Genomic DNA, 20,280 nt, shown 5'->3' on the forward strand with positions numbered 1-20,280 from the left:
TTCAAATTGCAATATTAGGAATATACAGATGAAATAATTATAGTTTTTATGTAATATTTCCCTGTTTTGCACATTTAAGAATACCTTTAAACCCTTTAGAGCATGACGTGGGTACCTATTTTTCGTTTTGCAAATAATAAGGAAGGAAATGTAGGTCAGATCGGGAGCATTGCCAAGCTTTTACCAACAAAACATTTTCTCCAAAGTTCGAGTGAGCCTTTGCTTGCACGTTTTTGCTAGTCACTAGTTGGACTTTGGTTGACCATCTACATTTTGGCAATTTTAATTTATAAAATATATACGTGACTTTCTCAGAAAACTAGACAATTGTGATAAAAATCATGTATCCTGAAATGCAATTTAAAAATCAAAAATGTCATTCATTCTGGATTCATCACAAATCAACTGAAAAACGTACTTTTTTTTATAATGTTAGAATATAATGAAAAAGTATATTAGTAGGCTATAAGCCATGATCAACAATATTGAAATAACAAAATAAGGCATATTTCAATTGCTTTGCAATGAATCCAGAATGTATTACATTTTCTTTTTTTAAATGCAGAACTTTATCACAATACTTATTTTTCTGAGAATCCTGTACTTTGTTTGACCTGACATCTATTTGTACCCAAAGTAAGCTCTGTGTGAAGAGAATTTAATAAGATAGTTATTTAACAATGACAAATATGCGCATGTGACTCGTTGCAATAAGTTGCGCTGACTACCGCCTCATTGTCATCATAAGTTACCTCAAGCCCACATTTTCTTGTCGCTATTCATTATCCTGTCCATTAAAAGCTGAAATGCCCCCAAAATATGCACATGCTTAAAATTGAGTTATTGACCGTCCAGTGCTGCAGCTCGAAAGTTGTGGAATGTCAAACTTTTTCTAGACCAGTTGGGAATAATGCTCAGTTTAGACTAGTTTGTCACCTCACCAGGGAAGCAATCAGAAGGCATCTGGACCAAATGCCCGAGCCACTTGAGCTTGTTCCTCTTAACGCACGAGCAACGGCTCGACTATAAGAGCTTAGTTCAAACTCCTTCACTCATACGATATCAATCTCGAAAAACGGACCAAACTTGCCCGTCACCTGCTGACCTACCTGTGGAATGATGCCTTCCTGTCCCGCCTCCTGTTTGCCCATCATGGTGTAGCTCTTTCCCGCCCCAGTTTGGCCGTATGCAAAAATGCACACGTTGTAACCTGTGCAGAACAAAATCGTGAGATCCCATTCTTTGCTTCCACATGTGGGTGTGCGATATATTTGAGTGTAAAGGACTTCAACAAAAACAGCAATCCCTTACCTTGTGCCTACTAACTTCAACTCACTCTGGTCATATGGTAATGTTTAACACAAATTGATGCGTCGAGCCATGTGAAAAGTAATCAAACTTTGGGAAAAGTGTGGTGGTTTTGTGTGGTATCCCTGCAACGCTTCTCCTGCTGTTGAGGTAGGGAACGAAAGCCTGCAAGCCAGGCATTGCTCTTTCATGAGTACATCTGGCTCTAAGATAAAAGGAAGACTATACTAATCTTCTCTCTGCTGTTTTAATTGTATTATATACAAAGCCAAAGCAACACTGTAAATACAGACGTACCTCTTGATACAGGGACCTCTAAACACAAAGATTTCGATACACGAGTGTTATTTGAAACATACATCTTGCTTGCTGGACAAAGGAAAAGCCAGTTCATTGGCAATCCCACAGCCTACCACTAGAGACTGCTCTTTGCTGGCGACTGCTCACTGCCAGCATCAATTTTCCCAATTTACGCGTGTAATCTACTACAGGCAAAGAGAAATTTGTGCTGTAATTTTTTGTGTGTATGTTCATTTAAAGTTACAGTAACTTTGATTGGAGATTAAAGTGAGTGCATACGTATCATCAATTGTCTCTTGGCCTCATGCCTGTCAACCTTTACTTGTCAATAATGATTGCAAACCCACCTTATTAAGCGATAACACACCTTACAAAGACAACGCAGTACCTATTCATTCACATCAAGACAATATGTATAATATCGCTACAATATAACATTACCTGCTACCAGTGACCGAAATGATCCAGATTACAGACGAATGGGCAATTCGACATCTGTCTTTTAAAAAAATAATGTTTTCCTGTATATAAAAATTGTAAACGACGTATACAACATTTAAAGTTGTCAAGTATGCAATCTCAGTCACTCAAAGAAAAAAAGCTGATTCACTTTTAGTGTGACCGTAGCATTGTCCATAAAACAATAATACGCAAAAATAAATTAAACTTATTTTATATTCTGTGCGGTCTGGTACCAATTGGTGGTTGGGGGCCACTGACTAAAACCAAAAACATTGTTACCTGAAAAGTAGAATATTATGATAAAGTTATTTTCTGAACTGCAGATAAAACCAAAATGTCATCTGTAACACCAATTCTGTTCAGTTTAGCTTGCGGCAGTCCATATATGATCATGTTTTAAATGTTGTATGGGTTTCCTTATGCCTTTCATATTATTGAAATTTTTAGCTGTGACAGAGCGGCTCTGTGTGACAAATGACCATCATGTGTGCGCACTCATCTTTCATTTTGACCACAATTAGGTCAACACAAGAAACACTGCAGCATTCTCACCTTTTCCCTAGTTTAAGCAATTCAACCGAGGGTTCAGTTTTAACATTCTTTACTATGGTTTGATGAACACATGAGCGCTCAAGCATTTGGCAAGTCGTTGGCTAATGAGATGTGGAAGTATATAAATGGGCATAGTTTGTTCTAACGGCTCCATGTATGACAGAGTGGTCAAATACAGTAATTCCTTCCTATTACACGGTTCACTTACCACGGCTGCCCTTATACACACATTTGCATTCTGATTGGCTTAACAGTCTCCAAGAGAGGTTATTGTCACATAAACTTATATTATCCAAAAATATTTTAGAATATAAATGCAGAGAACAAAATACCTTGAATCTTATTTTAAGAAGATTGCAAACACCATCGGGTGCTTGCTGGCACCCTTTCTTATCCACTCATCCGCCTTTGGTTGATTTGTTATTATGTGTGGCTTTGTTTACAAAAATATTTTTCTCCAAGTCATATTTGCTGTGAGTGAATAGGGCACCTATTTTTGCATTAAACTCCTGTTTTGCTTACTATGCATTGTTTACTTGTTTGCTTTTAATTTCCATTTAAAACTAGTGTATTTATAATTCAATTTTTTACAAGTCAAGAAATGTTTATTAGTGCACACATTCATTATAGTTCTAGCATCTTTATTCTGCTTTAAAAAACAGATCAATGCGTTTGAATTTAAAATGTGTAAAAACTGTCAACCCAGTGAACTCACCAGGGTCTCACAAAGTTCTATGTGAAACACAGGTAATGATTGGGCCTCTATAGTATGTTTTTACACTTTTGGGGCAAAAATGAAATGGTTCTTACGTAACAGATTACACATGGGGTATTTTTTGGAAGCCTGAACAAAAAAAGAGGTATGTGCAACTAAAAAGGTGTGTGTTTTGTTAAACACCCTAAATGTTATAAGCCCTTGTGGAACAGTATAATATAAATAACCAAGACCAGAATACAATAAAAAGCATTCGGAGGTGTCGAAGATACTAGCATTGGATAGAAGTACGGTGTTTTCATTTAATGTGCTGGTTATTGTTAAATTCCACGCACCTCCGATATAAATCCAAATGTTTGCTCTATCGAAAATAAAGCCTGCTCAAATAGCGTAGTTGGTCAAGTTTGATTTAGTTTAAAGAAGCTGTACAGAAGTTTTTTACTTGCTGCTGCTGCTCTACTGGATTGTGTCATTGTTGCAGCATCTGCCTTTCTGTTCATAGTGCGCGTGCAAGTACATGCATTTCTTTCTTTTCTCACTTTCACCATTTTCGTGGTGGACTCACACATGTAAACCAGAACAAAAGCCGTGGGGACGAGCACTTCCCTAAACCCAGATCCTCCGACCTAATGTGTTTCGTCCCAAAAAGCTTTGCTTAAATAAAGATAAAAACAGATAATAGCAGTGGAAAATAAAGAATAAGGACTCTTTAAACTCAGTTTGCATTGTTAACACATTGTTAGAGGAAATATCTAATTTTCAACTTTCTTTTAAACCAATCTTTAACCTTAAAAAAAAAGGTTAAAAAAATTAGCAGATTAAAAAACTGTGATAAAAGTGTGATATTTTTTACATATCGCCCACCCCTGCTTGCATGTCATTGTCATGACGAAAAAATTACCTTCAAAGGCGTGGAGCAGCATTTCCTCGCCGATGTCCTGGTACACCTGACGTTGGCTTGCAAAAGTTGGCTCGTCGGCCTGAGCAGACAACCAAACAGTTGGTAACGTGTGTGCGTGTGTGCACGTGTGAGTGTTTTCACAGTACCGAGGTGTGCGACCAGTATGAGTGGTCAAAAGTGAAGTTCTTGGCAGCATCTTTGGGTTGCTTAGGGTTGGTGATACCTAAAAAAGCCCCCAAAAAGATCAGAATGTGCGCGCCTCCATATTTGTGCTGCTGCTGCGTGTGTGTGCCTTACAGGTGGTGTTGCCCTGCATCTGGATGACACACTTGGCGTTACGCCCCGTCTCCCTGGCGTTGAAAGGGCGGACCCGCACCGCCACTTTGACCGATGCGCCCGCCATCTAAGACAACCTAACCAACCGGAAAACGAAACAAAGTTAAGAGGTCGTTTGGAAATAGGGCTACAATGATTAGTCCATGATGTAGACAACAATCGATAATCGAAATAGTCAACAATGAATTCCATTATGGACCATTGTATCCAGGCATGTTTTTATTTCAGAGAGAAGCATCTCTACATTAATACAATCTCTTCTGAGAGTCGAACATCTGAAATAGCCAATCCAGTAATCCCTCGGTTATTGTGGTCAATGGACAACAGAACCCCCCAGCGAAAAGCGAAAATTCGCACCTTCATAAGAGCCCCCGAGGGTCAAACTTACCTCGAGGTGACCAAGAATATTCGAATTTAACAAAATAACAACTATAGATCTACAAATTAAAACACAAAACACAGAATTGTAGTTGAATGAATGGTCTTTACTGTCATTATACAAAAGTACAATAAAATTGGGGGTCTTCTACTTTCAGTCCAAGAAAGATTTAGAGAACGGCTGGCGAGCTGCATGCTAGCATTAGGCGTCCTTGGATCGAGCCAGGTCTCTGCCATGATCAAAATACCACCGCCCGAAATGTTGCGGGTTTCCCACGAGTTCTAGCTCCAGATAATCCGTTTCATGGGTAATGTATCTTGCAACAACATACCACTTTGTGAATCTTACGTTAGTAAACCAGCGAGCATCGTATGACTGAGCAAAAGCAGAGCGTTGCTTGGTTCTGCTTTAAAAAGTTGTATATTGCCAAACATGCTGATTAATTACTTTCGTCATAAAAAAAATAAAAATCAGCACTAATTGAATATTTCTTTGTCTTGCAAGTTTGTGCTCTTGAGTCAATGGAGGTGATCAGTTTGAATGCATTATCTCATCTCATGAGCTGCACCGCTTATCCTCAGTAGGGTCGCGGGGGTGCTGGAGCCCATCCCAGCAATCATCGGGCAGTGGGCAGGGGACACCCTGAACTGGTTGCCAGCCAATCGCAGGGCACACAGGGACAGACAACTCTCTCGCTCATTCACACCTAGGGACAATTTGGACCGGCCAATCCATCTGAAATGCATGTCTTTGGAATGTGGGAGGAAACCGGAGTGCCCAGAGGAAACCCACGCAAGCACGGGGAGAACATACAAACTCCACACAGGAAGTCCGGTAGCTGGATTTGAACCCACACAGGAGGTTTCCAAGACCTTAGAACTGTGCCGCACACACGCTAACCACTGCGCCGCCGTGCTGCCGAATGCATTATCATTTACTGATTTTATATAAAAACATTTTCTGTTTATGTTTTGTCAAATGTTCTTATAGTTGAATGATTTTCATTGTATTTTTAAATTTATGATGCATTGTTAATATTTTGTTATAGTTCAGAAAGCTATTTTTTGTTGTAAGTTGGTCCATAATTCTTTATATGTTAATAAGGATGCAGTGTTTGGCAGAGGTTTATTTAAAATCATTTTTGCACTCGGGGACAGGATTTCTTCTTGCAAAGGGGGATGTGACAGAAATAATTAAGAAGCTCCGCTTTACAGGGATGAAAAACGCTTACTCGAATTTTCTTTATCATTTGTTTGCCTTTCCCTAAAAAATGAACAGAGGTTTATCTATGGATTTATGTGTCTTCTGACCGAGCACAGTGCATAATAGAATTTAGGTGGTGCATTTTTATTTATTTTTTGTCCACATCAAGACTATGTCCAATAAAGGATGCATTTTTCATTGTACCCATTTTCTTGTGTTCATTATCGTTTGCCTCATAATTAAATAAGATTTGTGCTTAATTTAAGAAAACATTTATTTATCTAATTCTTTGACTTATTGTTTTAATAGTCGGTGACTATTCGACTATCAAAATAGTCAACAGTTGCAGTCCTATAAGTAAAACGGATTTCCTGGACTAACCTCCCTAAATCTTACTGATTGCTACCTTGGCGCTCAGTCGACGTGGCGCTCACCACACCCTGGCTTCAGGCCCCTGCAGTCACCTGATAACATTCATGAGCGTGCGTTTGTTTGTATTGATCATTAGTGATGATACAAGTGAAGATCAGTCCCGTCACAACAACATAAAACTAAAAATATACTCACGCACACATGTGCGCACTCGCACATTGCTGGGATGCCGACTGAGCGCTACTTTAGCCGAGCACGCTAACTTTAGCAACAACTCTTACTCGAGTGTGGCGGTGACCGACCAAGATGAATTGGGGGAGAGTATTTTATACGCTTTTTGCCCTGTTGCTGCGTCTGGGGTTGCCATGGAAACGGTTCCCAAGTACACAAGACGTGGGTCACTATTATTGATCTTGCCACATCTTGAGTCCGTCAAGATAAAAGTTTCGTCGACACAGAGACGGTGTCCAAATTCCATCCTGGAACAATTGATTGAATCGAAACTGCAGAAAAACACGATGGGTTTGCCCTTTGGAACAACAGTAATCCCTTGCTGTATGGTGGGTTGCTTATCGCGGTTTCGCTATTTTGCAGATTTTTAGTGTGCATTGTGTTCTGCACTCTTATTGGCTAGACAGTCACCCTGCCCCATAACCCTTTGCTGCCTGTGTCTGCCTGTCAGTGGTGTTGTGGTCGCAGTTTTTCACGTACTTAAAACAGCATGACAAATCTAAATTACGTATGCGGAAGACTTTTTCAATTTCAAGTCTCTCTAAAGCAGGGGTCTCTAACCTTTTTCAAGCTGAGAGCTACTTTGTGTTTCGAATTATCAAGGAGAAATTTAAATGGAGGCCTGAAAACATGCATGTCAGGTTAATTGGCCGGTTCAAGTTGTCCCTTCGGTGGGAATGAGCGAGTGAGTTGTCCGTCTCTGTGTGCCCTGCGCCCTGCTGGCAACCAGTTCAGGGTGTCCCCTGCCCACTGCCCGTAGATAGCTGAGATGGGCTCTAGAAACCCCGCGACCCTACTGAGGATAATGGATGGATGGATATAGAAACATGCATTTCAGAATCTATGGACTTATAATAACCAGGTCTGAAGGGACTGCACAATACACAAAGAGGTAAGTATTAGTTTCAGGAGCGAGCAGCAGCAAGTCAACTGCAGGAGAGAGAGTGGGAAAGGTGAGAGGAGAGAGAGTGGGAAAGGTGAGATGGCACAACATTCATTTGGACAGGTAACTTAAAATTAGTTTTACCTGGTTATATCAGTATCAGAAATTTTTTTCCCCCCATTTTATTAACACTCCACTTATTGAAACATGAATATTTTGTTTGTTTGTTTGTTTGTACATGATTCAATTATTTGTTTGTTTGTACATGATTCAAATTGAATCTTTTCTTCCGGCGCCGTCACGAATGGCAGCCACTCCAGCAGCTCCCGTGTTATTTTCGATTGTTTTGTTCTCAGCTCAGGGATGCTGCTGGAAATGTGAATTTCCCTTCGGGGATGAACAAAGTATCTATCTATCTATCTATCTATCTATCTAGAGGGCACCCAGTTTGATATGCATTGAAAGAAAAAACCCACAAATGATCATGTTGTTACTATGTTACTACCGGGTTAATTATTGGAAGTGGGGTAAATAGACTCAACCACAAAAAAATAATTTTACTATAAAATCACAAAGAACCTGCACTGCACTGATGAGCTATTTTCAGAACAGGTCCTTGAGCATCTCAGCTGTGCTCAGGGGACACCGTGGTGCCCACGGGAACCACGTTAGAGACCCCTGGACTAAAGCCATCATGTCAACATAATGATCTGGACTGACAAAAGCACCAAAAGGCAGAGAAAGATGCTTACTATCGCCGACAAAGTTGTACTTCTCGACCCGATAAACTCGCTCAGAAGCCACATGCGGCTCTTTGACGCTCCCTAGTGGCTCCCTGGCACTTTTTATTTGATAATGGAAAATTTCATGGTTTCTGAAGGACAATCAGGACACATTCTTGACATTTTCAAATAGGGCTTATATAAATCTTTAAGGTTTTTGCAGATCCAGACAAATTTTGTTCTGTTTGTTTTTTTTGGATCAATAGGGCACTTTTAACAATATAGGTTGCTGATCCCTTCCTATAGGAAGGTAAATTCAGTTTTCCTTAACATCTACATGATGGGGACATAGTATTATGTGAAGTCAAGTCAAGACATGATTATTTGTATAGCCCTTTATCACAAAGAGTCTCAAAGGGCTGCAAGGACCATAGATTATTGCAAACCACAGACTATTATGATACCATCCCCTGATCTAAAACCTACATGAGGGCAAATAATACACAGATATTGTCAACACAAAATATAGGTTAAAAAAAAGGTAAAAACGTAGTGTCCTGATATTATTTTGGCCCATTCATGCAAAGATGATATTTTAAATTATCATTTGACAGTACAGAACTTATTTGTAAAAACAAAAAAGAGATGTTTATAAATTAGAGCACTTGTATTTGTTTAACAAATGCCAGAGCCTGTAAATAGGGTTTGTTCTTTGGTTTTAATGTATAATAGAGTATTTCATGATTAAAATAAAAAATTGTACTTAGCTGGTTTTGAGTATCGTGGGACCTTTTTGAAATGCAACCCCTGCTAAAAACAAGGCATTACTGTATATTCAAGACTAACTCAACAAAGTTGCAGGACTCCTGGATATATTGACTAAGGTACAGCTGGCATAAAGTCTAGACATATGGATCATAGAGCAGATATAACAAGTTTTTACACTCATGAATGGCTTGGTCTGGTCATCTCACAGAAGGCTGGCGTAACAAACTCTACACACAAAGCCAGGAAGACAGATTCAAACCCTCAACCATAGAAGCACAAGCGGTATTCATAACAGAAGCGTTTATATAATAGAGGTCACTGACACAATGCTACCTGCCATGTCGAAGTGAAATGTGACAAAGGAACGTGTTACTAGAATGTATATACTTTTCTTGGTAAAGAGTACTCCAACGTATTATTGATACAACTTTGTAACTCAACCATTGTTACAACGTGTTGCATTACTCCGCTACTTTTTGAAAGCAGAGCTTGGATAACAATGCCTTTTGTAAATTGACGATTCCTCCGATTACGGGAAACTCCATTCCGCCAGCAACACAATGCTAAATACAATACCTAGGAGGGTGTGCATGTTTACTGTTTATTTACCTACTAAATACAAATGACTACAGTTAGCTTTCTGCCGTCACAAGCACAGAGTACGCGGATGCGTAATTTCTCCCCACTGATATTCTTCCTAATATATATACACACATCTAGGCAATGTTTACAACTAAAATACTGAAATCAGGGGTTCATTTTAAATGCATGTATTTAGTTCCAGATTTGACCAACTTTTTCAAGGCTAAAATCAAGCACTTTTAAAACCAATTTTCCAATTACTCAAGTACCATTGAAAGACATCCAGTGTGAATCCTGTGTTTTGTAGAACCACAAACATATCTGGGATTTATATACGAGTTTTCAAATGTTGCGTGTGGATTTATCAAGAAAAATGAAAAATTGAGTTGATTGTGAATATATATATGTAGATCTGAACAACACGCGTGCAAATATTTTTAAGACAAAAACTCTCCCCTTATAGGTGTAGGGTAAAAGGGACAGTAATATGTAGCTCAGATTTTCAGTTGTACAAAATTTGTCCCATTAAAATTTACCATTGGAAAACGGTACCTTATTTTTTCCACGGCCTACAATTCATACGTGATCCTTGCACCAATACACATTTCATAGTGCCTTTTTGTTAAGGTGTAGCATGCACTTGTCCTATTGGGCGCGCCTCATAGGGAGCGATAATGTTGCATAGGACAATGCCATATAAACTAATGCCAGCTGCCGATAATCACGAGGGACAAAATGTAATGGCAAAGCGAGGCCACCAGAAAGCAGCGTCCGCATCATTTTTATGCAGACTTGTTGTGAAACATGGCATTTTACAAGCGCTTCAAAATCTAAAACATCAAAATTCAGGGATTTTCAAGGATTTCAAGCATCTGCACTAACCTTGACTTTTTATTTGTAAAAATAAAACCATCCCATGAAGAAAAAAAGAAAACTTTTTGAAAGTTACCCAGAAATAGAGAAGAAAATATTCGAGTGGTTTGAAGATAAAAGACAAAATGGGTATGGAGTGTCTCGGCTATTAGTCTGCAAGGTCTCAAGATTGCATAGACTAAGAAATGTTAAATAGTGCTGAAACAACGAATCGACAAAATCGATGATTAAAAGCGTTGGCAATAATTAGACCATCAAATCTGTGTATGACGTGATTTATGAGCCACCTAGAACGTGAAATCAATGCAAATTAGAGTGCACACCGTTGGTCCGGCAGAGGGCGACAAGACAGTTTTCATAAAAAGGGTATGTTACATGTTTTATATACTACATTTTGAACATTGCATCATTTACGAACAAAATTAACATGCAAGTTTCAACTTTGTAGTGTTTGACTGTTTCATTCTGAAACAAAGTTAATAATTTTCAAGGAATTAGACAGAAATGCAGAAAAAAACAATAATAAATAATAAATACAGTGGAAAGAAAAATAATAATAATGACACGTGCAACTTTACTAAGGGGCAAATTTCTTGAGCAGATATCATTTTCATATCGGCAATGTTTATCATACTCCAAAGAAATTTGATGACAACATTTTCAAAAATGGGTTTGTTTACGTTTTTAATTATTTATTTTTGGGTGGATAAAAAATATCTGCACAAATTGAAATGTATTACTTTTTCTTTTTTGTTTTGTATGATAAGTCCAAATGTAATATGCTCTATGGATAAGAATAGAATAGAATATGCCTTTATTGTCATTGTTACAACAGTGGATATGCTGTGACAACGAAATTGGACGACTCCAGTTCCACTTTTTTAGTGAGGATAAGGAAACAAGGAGATAAAGGAACAAAGAACTAACTGACTTTGTTGTAAGTAGGCTTTGTTTTCCTCCTGGGGGGGGGGGGTTGATGAGGGGGGTGAGGGTCAAACAGTGTTGCTGGATACAACCGGAATGTTTGATGTTTGATCTTACATTACACATTACACATAGTCCAGTGTTTTTCCGAATTGCTCAGTCCACAATTGAATGGATTTGGGAGTACACTCTATAAACATGCCCGATTAAAGTCGGCGTCGACGATAAAGCTCCGTTGGGGTGTGCAAGCTGCTGTTAATTGATAGCAGCGGGCAGGAGATTTAGCGCTATGCTAACGTTAGCATCCGGTGAAACGGTTAGCGGTGGAAAGTAAACAGCAAACACAAAGACTACAGTTAACTCTCCCGGTACATAGAAGGGTCTGCACGATACTGCTAGAAACTCCATATCGAGTGAGCAGTGTGTGTCAATAAGGTGGTAGGAAAAGAGTATCTTACATATTTGCAGGTATATAGCATACATTTCTATGCAGTTTTTTAATTATCAAGGTATTTGACAAACACTTTTTTTATTGTTTAATATCATAGAATATTTGATTTTGTGCACTATCGTCTATGCATCCAAAACTTCAATATTTGAATAAATAGGAGGGAAATTAGATATCAGATTCATCGAAAAAATAACCGACCAAGTCATCGATTATGAAACTAATCGTTAGTTGCAGCCCCAATGTTAAGGGTTCGCTGCTTCCACAGATAGGTATTCATGTTTTCCGCTATTAATTTTATAATGTGGCCTTTCGTTTGTAAGTAGACAGTTACTTTCAGAGCAACGCGCTACTTTTGAGTGTCAGTAATCTAAGGCAGTGTATTTCAACCAGTGTGCCGGGGCACACTAATGTGCCGTGAGATCTTGTCTAGTGTGCCGCTGGAATTTGCCCAATTTTATCTTTCCAAAAATATCAGGCCATTATTCAGTATTTTTGCTATATTCAGATGAGGAACTGTAATAGTTATCCATATCAGTAGGTGGCAGTAGGTTTTTATATAGCAGGGGCGGCGAACCAGTTTGACACAAGGAGCCGAAATTTTTAACTGTGAGAATCAAAGAGCCACACCACGCACTGAACATTTGCGACCGTCTTTTTACCTGACTCAAGGTGCTCAATTTTTGCTTGCGTAATCCAGTACCTTTGGGGAATTCCGTGTTAATACTAGCATGGACTGTGCTAAAATGATGCTAAAGATTTAAAGTCTTGAAATGGGATATCGTGGTACTGCATAATAAACAGAGTGATTTGCCATTCCGTTCAACAAAAAAAGTAAGCATCTTCCCATTCTTCCTGAAATGCCCTGTGTTCATCTTCATATTTCCGTTTGGCTTTGTATTTTACCATTTTGACCATGCGGGTAACAGTCTGCACGCCCATGAAATGTTCACTTAATTTCCCGGCATTAGACGAAACCTACGCAGATGATTGGCAGTCAGTTATGTGTCGGGAGCAGCATAAAAACAACAAATCTGCCAAATTAATTTCAAGATATTATTTATTATTTGTTATTAACTCTAATGGATTCAAGTGTGTTTTAAGAGGGGGAAAAACACTAAACATGAAAAGAGGCAAAGAGCCACAGTATATAGAAAATATGAGGCAATGAGCCGCATGCGGCTCTAGAGCTACGAATTTGCCACCCCTGTTATATACTTTTTATATACTAATGATCTGCTCATGAGGTAGCACAGTACATTTAATAACTTCATTTGTTTAATAAAGCGGTTTAAGATTGCACTGTAAAAAATGAAAACATAAATAAAGCATTTTAAGACATGTACGACGTACGAGAAAATCTGTACGGAAAAACACAAATTTGTCAATTCCATCCGAGGGCAGCACGGCGGCGCAGTGGTTAGCGCGTGTGCGGCACAGTTCTATGGTCTTGGGAACCTCCTGTGTGGGTTCAAATCCAGCTCCAGACTTCCTGTGCGGAGTTTGTATGTTCTCCCCGTGCTTGGCCAGTCCAAATTGTCCCTAGGTGTGAATGAGCGAGCGAGTTGTCTGTCCCCGTGTGCGATTGGCTGGCAACCAGTTCAGGGTGTCCCCTGCCCACTGCCCGATGATTGCTGGGATGGGCTCCGGCACCCCCGCGACCCTACTGAGGATAAGCGGTGCAGCTAATGAGGGTACCATCCGGTATACACCGGCTATCATGAAACGGCAAATCAATCAAGCCAAACGAGTTCGCCGCGGTAGCCTCTATCTTGGTATCGTTTTATTCGTTGCAAACGAAGCGATCGGTTTGACGTAGTGAAAGTAAGTCAGTCTCTTTTTAGAGAAACGGCTTTTTCGGCTCAACTCATTAAAAAGAGCCGTCTCTCAAACGGCTCACTTGCTTTGATGCATTGTATTACGAATGATTATGTTGTATAAAGAAGTTAAGAAAAAAAGGAAGTATAAAACTAGAAAATGAAAAAACACAGGTTTGTGGTTATCACTTTAATCAGAATATTACCAACAATAATTTAATGCAGAAAATGAATTTATAGTATGAATAAGAAGACGTATTATTCTACTTAATTATATTTGCATGTATTTTTTCCTTCTACAGTGAACGTCCAAGCGACTTCATTTGTGAACTTTTTTTATGATAAACCTCATTCCAGCTCAGTAGCCTAGATGGTAGGGCGCCCGCTTTGAGACTGGGAGGTCGCTGGTTCGCGCCTCGGCCGAGTCATACCTAAGACTTATAACATTGGTAAAATGGCGGCGCCCTCTGTTGGCTGCGGCTGCATCGGCTCGCTACAACGGGTCAGGTGTATCGACATTTCGTTCTGTGTACATTGTTACAAAGAATGACAATACAAAGGAAATTATTATTATATTATTCATGTCGAGCAACTCAGGATCTCACAACAAAATGTTAATTAACAATATATATTATCCAACGAAACACATGTACAATATAACATGTTAAACTACATAAATAAACACGTTTGAAAAAAGAATTTGGTGTAACATTATTTTGTACTTTGCAAGGGAAAATGCGACAGTTTATAAGGGCATGGAGCCCTGGAGCTTGACAGGTACGCTTTTTCGACAGACGGTGTGCCACGGAACTTTTTTATAAATAAAAATTCACCCTTAGTTCAAAAAGGGTTAAAAACACAGTAACGTTTTAAACGAATTCGTTGTTTTCCAGTAACGCGGCAATCACTGGCTACCTGACTCCCGTGCGTGTGCGCGCGTCTGAAGAGTAAAGTGTCACGATCCCCTCACGCGACCACCATGTCCGGAAGCCGCCGTGAGCTGCTTCCGCTCCAAGCCTGTCGCCACCGATAAACCACGTCGGAATCCAAAAAGTGAACCAAGAAAACTCCCCTCACGTTTAACATTTGGGAAGAAATAACAAGTTAGGAGGACTTACGACTTGACCGTCACTGCCCTCTGGAAAAGTTGCAGGCCAGCCGAGCGGAAGAGACCGAAGACTGGAGACCTTTAGCGGGCGGCGGCAGCGGTGACCCTCCCCGTAATTCCGCGCGTTGTCCCCGCGGTGAACAGCGGCTAAAGTGTACTTTGGAGAGGGGAAAATGGAGTTGGAACAACAGGAAAGGAGACGGGGCTGGGGGAGGGGGGGGAGCCTGGCCGGTGGCGTGGCCGCGCGGCGGGTGCGTGCCTGAGCTAGCGGGCGCGTTCACGACGCACAGCCTGGAGACTCGTGAAGGCCCACCCAATTCCTCGTAGCGATGCGTCGTTCGCCAACGAAGCTGCCTTATGAGCCGACTCTTGGGCATGAACGATAGGAGCCGGCTCCCTACCAATCAAGAGCCCGTTCCTCGTTACCTTCAATATCAGGGCGATTTTAGGTTCAGAGTTTTAGGGATGCTGAGAACCTGGAGCAAGGGTCAGCAAACTACGGCCCGCGTCAGGCTTTTTCATCCAGCCTGCCAAACAAAAAGGGCTCAAAATATAATGACAATATATAAAAAAGTTAACACAGACTTGAAAAGCACTATATAAATGCAGACCATTTCCCATTTACGACTAATTAAAAATGATTTTTGGTACTAACCTCTCCTACATTGTCCCTTTCTGTGTCAGCAACAAAAATACTGCTGCAAAAATACTACAGGACAACAACAAAACTAAATATCAAATTTAGTGCTTAAAAACACAAACCTAATATATTTTGTCTTCATTTAAAATTACTAAAGAAACACTACCAAAAATGACTACTACGGTAATAATATAATACAGAAATATTACAACAGAAATACTACAAAAATCAAACTAAAGTAGTGTTTAAAAAATACCAAAGAAATACGACAAATATATTAGTATGGCAATACTTCAAAAATACTTAATTCAGAATAAACACCCAAAAATAAAAACACTACCTTAAAACTACAATACAAAAATACCGGTACACAAATATGACGACCGAAATACTACAAAAATACAACTGCAGCAATATTAAAAAATAGTAAATAAATACTACAAAGATACTACAGTAATAATATAATCCAGAAATACTATTACAGAAATATTACAACAGAAATACTACAAAAATCCAACTTAAGTAATATTAAAAAAATACCGAAGAAATACTACAAAGTTATCGGTGTGGAAATACTTAAAAATACTTAATACAGAAAAACCACCCAAAAAACCCACAACATTAAAACTATAATACAAAAATACTGGTACACAAATATGACGACCTAAATACTAGAAAAATACAACTGCAGTAATATTAAAATATGTTAGATAAATACTATCAATATACTATTATAGAACCACCTTATAAGTACAACAAAAATACTTCTGCAGACGTATTACAACAGAAATACGACAAAACACAACTGGAGTAATACTACAAAAATACTCCAAAAATGACGGACAAATTCTACAAAAAGTACTAAAAAATGTATTTACAGTAATACTATAAAACTAAATATCAAATGTGAAGATAAATCAAATGTAGTCTGTCTTTTATTCTTCTTTTCTATCTTTTTTCTTTTCTACTTCTTTGAATGTGTTTTTTTTTTTTCCTTTTGTTTTTGCTCCTAGCTTTTATCTTTTTTTTTCGCTCTCTCCTTCCGTTCATTTTTGCTTTTATTTTATTTTTCTTATTATTTATGCCATGTTTGTCTGGCATCTTGTTGCTGAACTACGTTCATTTGGCATTGGTTTGCTCTCGCCTTAGACAATACACAGGGTTTGTATACCTTTTTCATGTCTAATTTCAAGCACTTTCGAGGACAATTTTTCTAGTGCCTTAAAAGAAGGAAATCCATTGGCCCCCCCCAAAAAATTGGGGGCGGTGGACGGGGGTGATTGTGATGACTAAAATCAAGTCGTTATCTTGCTGTTAGCACATACTTTGTGCCGTTTTGGGCTGTTCCTATCGAGGATCTCCAATCTTTTTGTGTAAATGGGCTGCTATAAACTGAAATGAATTCTGCATTCTGCTTTAACAATACACGCGCAGCTTCAATACGTCACACTTGTTTGAAGAGTTATATTAGTGTTGGGAAACAAGTTCAATAGGAAGACAAAAAGAAAGTACTGTAGATGTAAAAACACAAAAATGAAAAACTTGGCTTCATTTTAGTGATATTGATTGCTTTGAAGTTGAGTGCATTCAATCCTTCGACTGCTGATCTTTTGCTTTTAGTTTTGCTTATTCTGATTTATATTTTTTGCGTGTTTTTTAGAGGATCAGTGTCTGTGACAGCCAAGAAACATGACAAATGGCAACAATTTCAAGTATTTTCAAGCACTACCATCCAAAATTCACGCATTTTCCTGACCAAAAAAACACAACATTAAAATTCAAACATTATAAAGTTTTCAAGCAACTGTACGAACCCTGTAAACACAATTACACAGGTCGTTTTAGTTTTGTTTTTGTTTTTTTGGTCATTTTGTTTAAAAACATGAATATATTGTGCAATTTCTGGTTTAAGCTCCACAATCCTTTCATTTCATGCATTTTTTTTCTTGATTTGGGTCGCAGCTTCTATCAAGGGTATAATGATAGCCCCTGAATTTAGACCATCGGGAAAAAACAGCAACGAAAACAACCTAAAAGCCGTTCGGGAACAGAAAGAGTCGGCTCTTTTTATTGAGTCGAGCTGAAAAAGCCGCTTCTCTAAAGAGAGTCGGAATTCCTATCGTTAATCTCTAGGAAGAGTCAAGTTACTGCCAAAACCGGAATGGTTAGCTTTTATTTTGAAATACTGCATAACTTTTGAATGGAATGTTCTGGGTACCTTACTGTAAGAGGCACTCTGGAATGCTAACTTTGCCATTATCTTGCTTAACTGGTCATTATTTTAGAGTACCCTGACAAATTTAGCCTGAAAGAATAAAGGGGAAAAAACCACAGCAATAAAGAATTCCCAATTTATGTAAGGTAACATAGCAACTTGGAGTTGGAAAACTAAAGTCAAGTCATGTCATGTTTATTTGTATAACCCTTAATCACAAGAAGTGTCAAAAGGCTGTACAGACTATTATAGACTACAGACTATTAGTACACCATCCCCTGATCTAAAACTTACACAAGGGCAAGGAAAAACTCAAAAACCTCAGCATGAGGAAAATGAAGAAACCTTGAGAAGGGACCGCACATGAGGTAATCCACCAGGATGACCAGGCTGCAACGGATGTTGCATTAACAAAAAAATAAAATAAAAAAAAGAAAGTGTAATGTAAAATAAAACGGATGACCCGGTTGCAATGGATGTAGTACAAACAATGCACAAACATTGTTAACATGAAATATAGATCATTCCTAATCTGTAGAATATAAGTGTGTTTTAGGCCTAGATTTTGAAAATCTCTCACCTTTAAGAGAAATTCACAGTTTAGAAGTACAAAACTGTGACCAACATGAATTGAATAGATGCGAGGGGAAAATATTTTGCGGTGCGGAAGAGGGTTTCGTGAGAATTCCCGGAGTGATTCGGGCATTTGAGTTGGTGCTTATGGATTAAAATCTGTCTAGTTTTCGCGTGCAGAAATACTCTATGTATTCAGGTTTACGTGCATTAAATTTCCTCATTTTCATAATATTTGTATTCACAGTACCAGAGACGGATGTTAGAGAGAATGAAGAAAACGGAAAGTTGTATTGAATGATAGAAATAACCACCAAAAAAAACACGATGAGGGAAACATTTCTTCGGTGTATCTGAGGATGAATTAAAATTTCAAGAATTTGAAATAAATACAGTGTAGGTTTTATGTTGGAATGGTGTTCTTAGTTGCCAATGAATGATTTGAATCACGGCCAGATGCATTCAACACCGTTTGTATGTTTCCTCTTAACATTGAACTACATTAGAATACAGTAGAAGAGTAGGAGGCCAAAGTATTCACTCATTTATGAGCCATTGGAGTCCCCCAAAATAAATACATGTGAGTTACCACGTTTTCAGGCAGATAACATCGATACAATCACCCCCATACTGATACTATAAATGCACTAGATGCCCTTTCGCAAACAATACCTTTAAATCCATATTGTCAACTAATATTTCAAGTATTTCATGTTGACAATATCTGTGTATTATTTGTTATTGCAACATCCATTGCAGCCTGCCCATCCTGGAAGTGGGATTATCTCATGTGCGGCCCATTCTCAAGGTTTCTTGATTACCTTATGCTTAGGTTTTTGAGTTTTTCCTTGCCCTCGTGTATGTTTTAGATCAGGTGATGATGTAATGATAGTCTGTAGTTTGCAATAGTCTGTGCAGCTCTTCGAGACTCCTTGTGATTATACAAATAAACGTGACTTGACTTCTTTCCTTATTGTCAATTGGCCACTAGAGGGCAGCTAGATACTTTATCACAGAGGTCACCAACCTTCTTGAAGCCGAGGGCTGCTTTTTGGTTAGTGGTTACCACGAAAAATGTAAGTAAAAACTGCGTTGATTCTATAAGGGTTAGTCTCTCACTACATTTCATGTCTGCATCTTTCTCTGATCCAGATTTTTCTGTAAAATCTTATTTTGTGTTTTAGATAACTTTTGAGTGACACACATGCTCAATTTTGTTGTCTGCAGTGCAATGTAATCAACTTCCTCTACATGTGTGGGCCATAAAATTATGAAAACCTCTTTTTGTCTTTTAATAATTTGATCAACTGCATTAATTTTAATTATGTAATTGAATGGTATGAATCTATATTTTTCTTCCTAATGTGTTTATAGTCTACATGCCCCAGTAGTAATTATCCCCCGTTAGAATGTGCTTTCAAAAAAGACTACAAATACAACAATTCCATTGCCAGGAAGTGCGTTTGATTTTGGTAGGAGTTAAACCACGGGTGTCAAACTCACTTTAACTCGGGGGCCACACGATAGAAAAAACATTCTCTTGGGTGCCGGACTAATAGAATAGAGAGAAAGAAATAAGAGAAAGAGAGGGAGAGAAAAAGAGAGGGTGGGACAAAGTAAGAGAAGAAGGGAGAAAGAGAGAGAGGAGCAAGACAGAGAATGTGAGAAACAAAAGAGATAAAAAGAAACATGGTGAAAGAGGGGGAAAGATAGAGAAAAAAAATCCAAAGAGAAATAAAAAGAGAGGAGAGAAAGAGAAGGGGAGAAAGAAGCATGATCTGCATTTTTATATAGCGCTTTTCAAGTCAATGAAGACTTCCCAAAGCGCTTTACAATGTGCTTCACATTTACCCATTCACACACACACACTTTCACACAAACAGCGGCCGTGCAGCCATGCAAGGCGCCAACATGCTTATTGGGGGCATTAGGGGTTCAGTGTCTTACTCAAGGCCACTTCGACATGTA

General features: G+C 38.7%; 1 protein-coding gene across 4 annotated transcripts in view; it reads right to left on the reverse strand.

Moving 5' to 3' along the window:
- Positions 1-14,989, reverse strand: part of LOC148356639 (kinesin-like protein KIF1C) — a 40,963-nt gene extending 25,974 nt beyond the window's left edge. For all 4 annotated transcript variants that reach the window (XM_088347051.1, XM_088347050.1, XM_088347049.1 and 1 more), the window contains exons 1-5: positions 14,895-14,989; positions 4,536-4,651; positions 4,385-4,461; positions 4,239-4,317; positions 1,110-1,210 (exon numbers count right to left, since the gene is read on the reverse strand). In XM_088347051.1, the coding sequence (XP_088203177.1) occupies positions 1,110-1,210; positions 4,239-4,317; positions 4,385-4,461; positions 4,536-4,641 (363 nt within the window). In that variant the 5' untranslated portion in view covers positions 4,642-4,651; positions 14,895-14,989. The remainder of the gene's footprint in view (positions 1-1,109; positions 1,211-4,238; positions 4,318-4,384; positions 4,462-4,535; positions 4,652-14,894) is intronic.
- Positions 14,990-20,280: the final 5,291 nt, after the last annotated feature.

This window comes from Urocampus carinirostris, chromosome 11 (genome assembly GCF_059441175.1).
Source record: "Urocampus carinirostris isolate Australia breed hairy pipefish chromosome 11, RoL_Ucar_1.0, whole genome shotgun sequence".
Taxonomy (NCBI): Eukaryota; Metazoa; Chordata; class Actinopteri; order Syngnathiformes; family Syngnathidae; genus Urocampus; species Urocampus carinirostris.